At 32.0% G+C, this 4,326-nt stretch overlaps 1 protein-coding gene across 1 annotated transcript; it reads left to right on the top strand.

Annotated features, from left to right (window-relative positions):
- Positions 1 to 1,981: 1,981 nt before the first annotated feature.
- On the top strand, positions 1,982 to 3,705 carry sdhaf1 (succinate dehydrogenase complex assembly factor 1). The gene is made up of 2 exons (XM_052588161.1): positions 1,982 to 2,149; positions 2,859 to 3,705. The coding sequence occupies exon 2, from the start codon at positions 2,918 to 2,920 to the stop codon at positions 3,167 to 3,169; it is 252 nt and encodes an 83-aa protein (XP_052444121.1). The 5' UTR covers positions 1,982 to 2,149; positions 2,859 to 2,917; the 3' UTR covers positions 3,170 to 3,705.
- Positions 3,706 to 4,326: the final 621 nt, after the last annotated feature.

Here is a 4,326-nt window from a genome sequence, read left to right as displayed (position 1 = left end):
CAAGAAGCTTTTGAGCAGTGGTCTCAGACAGACTCGCAAGACTTTCTGATTGTGAAACACACACTAGGCCCATATGCAGTTAAAATTGACTCTTCAAAATGTCTATTATGTTCTACAGAAGACAGAACGTCATACAGGTTTGGAACAAGATAAGTGTGAGTAAATACTGAAGGATTTTTTCCTTTTGGTTAAACTATCCCTTTAAGTATCTATGAATCATAAATATATGATATTTGCAGGATCTCCTTGTTCTTTTGGACTTTATAGGTGCCCCTGATCCAATGTTTGTGAATCAGTTTCAGAACACAGCTCGCTGGTTTGACCGCCTTATCGCTGCTGGTAAGACTGATTTGACTTTCCGTTAATATAAGGTATCCTGGTTAATCATTAATGACCATAAAGACTCTTAAAACTAATGTTTGATCTGCAGTGGCTTAATTTAGAGTCGACAAACTATAAACCACTTACTGTAAAAGGAAGTACCATTTATTAAGTTATCTATGTCTACAGTCTATGCAGCGTTTGAAATGAACACGTCCCAAACGCAGTTTAAAATCACATATGAACTCGCTAGCCAATTTGTCAGACAATGATTAATAAATTATGATTATCATATTATTTGGGTTGGCTTCTTTTAATGGATGTCAATGGAGCAGAGGCGCTTCAGTATTCTGACTTTCTTTGGAGAAACAGCTGATCCTGTTTGAGAATTGACAGGCTTGTGTGTTTACCATTAAACATAAATTGTGGAGTGAGCTATATTTGGAAATGACAATGAAATGCTGTTTTATAAGAGAATTCAAATATATATTTGTATTATGGTATCCGCAAACAATGATTGACTGCATTAAAACTGAAAATCATATAATGATTTAGAATAAGATTCATTCATAAATATATTTAAGTCTAAGATATGAGTTTGATAATCTGGTTTATTTCTTTTTATTTTGGCTAGTAGAAGTTCAACATTCAGCTCCAATATTGGCTTGTCAGTGAAGAAGTTCTTTCAAACCCTGTAATGATTAAAAGATAAGAAAAACAATATCAACGAAGTTCAGTGATTAATTAGCAGTATTTAATATGATTTAAAATTATTATTAAAAATAATCTTTGATTGTTATAAAAATGATAACAATAGACCGAATGATAGGTAGTTTATATCCAACCTCTGATTATGTTTAGTAATCTACTCAATAACTGTGCAATAAAATCAATAGATTGCAAGATGCTTTCAAGCTGCAGGAATGGATCAACCTGATGCTGTATTATTAAACTATGCATTACAATCAAGCTTTGATAAACTTCTGTTTTTAATCTCGCAATAGTTTTGTAATCTGTCTGTAATCTGTAGTAGCTAAATGTTCAATCACATGTAAGTCTAGAAAATGATTTTGTATAAGTATATACAGAGACGGAAACTCACACTCAGACTTGACTAGACTGTTGAGCAAAAGACTTGAGACTTTTCCAAATTAGAAACTCTTTTGATCTACGAGGACAGTTTTTCTTTTTTCTTCTAAGATTAATGCAACAATTCATAGATAAAAACCCATGAAAATGAATAGAAATTTCTCAGTGGGTATTACAGGAAAATAACAGATCTCTTGTAGTGAATGTATACTGTAAATTGCATAAAAGATGTCCTTTGTCACGTGGAACTCAATATAGCTTACTTTATTTTAATATACAGAAAGTATGATTTAATGTCCAATAAATCCCTCAGAAATTAATTTGGATTTAAAAATATGTAAATTGTACTATAACAAACTAACCTTCAGCATGTAAAAAAAGCATTTAAAACTGAACATGGGCTCTTAAAAAAGGACATACACACAGTACAGACTTGCTTTCTCTTAAACTTGACCTTGAAAGACTTGACTCTTGCATCAGTGACATCATCCTCGTCTTGAGTGTCATTATACATCCTGGACACTAGGTGGCAGTTTATCCTGCGCGTACAGCGTTTCATGACGTCAGCACCAGTTAGAAAACACACACAGCGAGCTCAGGCGCACTGGCGTAGGTCATGTATGACTGCTGTCATTGGGAAGACGTTTAATAACATACAACAAATAATAAACAGCTATGATCAGTCTGGGTGATATAACAATAACCAATGACATCGTGAGCTGTAACGTTAACTGACAAGGTAAGGTGTAACAGTTAGCTGGCATTATTTTTCAGTTTGTTCATGTGAATGCTACTTTGACGTAAAATTTCAAGAAGCTTTGGCAGTGAGAAACAGAGTGACATAGAAAATGTTTGTAAAATGTTGTAAAATCCGTCTCACACAACATGACCATTTAGGATTTAGATAAAAAAAAAAAAACTATGAACGGATAAAAAATGTTAGATGCCATAGTCACCTAAAATTTTAAGTAATATATATATATATATATATATATATATATATATATATATATATATATATATATATATATATCATAATTTCTCAGTTTATTGACCAGGTACATTAATCTAGTTGTTTTGTATTACACATATTCTGAAATATTTATGTTTAACTATGCAGATTAGGAATTATCTAATTAAATATGCAATAATTTCCAATCAAAACAAGCAATCTAACACTGAATAAAGCCAGGTTCAAAATGTAAAAAATCATAAAATTTGGTTAACCTCCATGAAACCCTCTGAATATTGATAGGAATTAAACTGTAAATTCTGGTCTGTGTGATGCAAGTGATTTGAATCTCTGTGTACGAGATTTCTTAAATTAACTAAGTGTGACAAATGTCTTTTTTAAAATATTCCATTTCATCTCTTACTTAAAATTGGATTTGCTATTGTTATGAAACATAATTCAGTGCATTTATTACATTAGGTATGTTCCTTTGCAGGCTGAGGAAATCATTGTCATTCCCGTCAAGACTGCTGTGTTTTTGTGATCCAGCTCATTATGGCGCGCCATAGCAAGCTCCAGAAACAGGTCTTATCCCTGTATCGGCAGTTTCTGCGTGCAGCTCAGGACAAGCCGGGCTTCATACCGAGAATACGTGATGAATTCCGTGCCAGTGCTGCCATCAAGAAGTCTGACGTCATGCACATAGAATATCTTTATCGACGAGGCCAACGCCAACTTGAACTGCTTAAAGATGTAAACACTAAACAACTTGGATCATTCAGCAAGTCTAGAGAAGACAGTACATAGCAACCTATATAATCATATACTGTATTAAAATATTTTACAGAATGTGACTTACAAATACATCTTGTTTTCTGGGAAACCACCTCCATGACTTCAGTTATTTAAATGGAAAGACCAATGAGACTTTATCTCTTCTCAGGGAAACTTGAAAGTTATTAATGCACATCATTTTTTTTACTGCTATTTGAGTATTATAATTTGAAGTGTGTCCACTAGATGTATTATGTACTGTCAGGGTGAATGTAATGAAGTGTTTTAAAGAAAATATCTGTAGGCACTATTCTTCTGAAATGATTCAACACATTTATACTTATTTCGTTTATTTCTGCTATAGTGTGCCTCTGTCCTGTTGAAATAACAGATGTATTCTGTCTATGGTTCACATTGTGGTAAAACTTAGAAAATATTAAATAGAAATAGAAAATATTGTGATGTCCAAATAATGTAAAGCTTGAGACGTGTCCTATTGATTAAATGGTTGTACAATCAATCATGTATTGTAAAGATATTATATATAAAAAGGTCATAATAAGACTTAATTTATAGTTATATGCAATAGCAAAATGGCTATTTTCACCCAGATGTACTCGTATTCATATTTTTTCCAAACCAAAAAAAGAAGAGGAATAGAATGTAAAATGTTTGATGTTTGATGTTGAATTTTGGTTAATAATATCATGGTCAATTGATTAATACATATGCAGATTTGTTTTAACCACCCTCCCCCATCCTCTCGATTCTTAGAAGGAATCTTTATTTAGGTTTAGTTATGTGGTGTTTGTACAGTACAGTGGTACTTTAATAAACAGTAGACGAGGCCTAGGAAATTTGTAAAAGGAAATTTCTAAAAACTTAAACCCCATTTCAGCTCATTCCCAGAGTTATCTCTGTCATGAGAACAAGATGGGACTGTGTATACAGATATAAATGCACACAAACGATATATAATGCATGCAATACAATAATAATAGTTGTTATATAGAAATAGTATGAGTTGAAAAATGTAATCTTTAAAATGCATTATTTTAAAAACATTATTTTAAGTTATCTAGATGAAGACAGTTTGAGTTACAACCTGCTATATTACAAACTGAAATAATTACAAATATTTTTATAGAAAACAAATATTCATACTTTTATTCAGCAAGGATGCATTAAAT

Source organism: Carassius gibelio, chromosome B21 (genome assembly GCF_023724105.1).
Source record: "Carassius gibelio isolate Cgi1373 ecotype wild population from Czech Republic chromosome B21, carGib1.2-hapl.c, whole genome shotgun sequence".
NCBI classification, from domain to species: Eukaryota; Metazoa; Chordata; class Actinopteri; order Cypriniformes; family Cyprinidae; genus Carassius; species Carassius gibelio.
This window is presented reverse-complemented; position numbering and strand designations above follow the sequence as displayed.

Bases quoted from the DNA above. Each gene is read 5' to 3' on its own strand.
- sdhaf1 (XM_052588161.1), top strand. From the start codon at position 2,918: ATGGCGCGCCATAGCAAGCTCCAGAAACAGGTCTTATCCCTGTATCGG.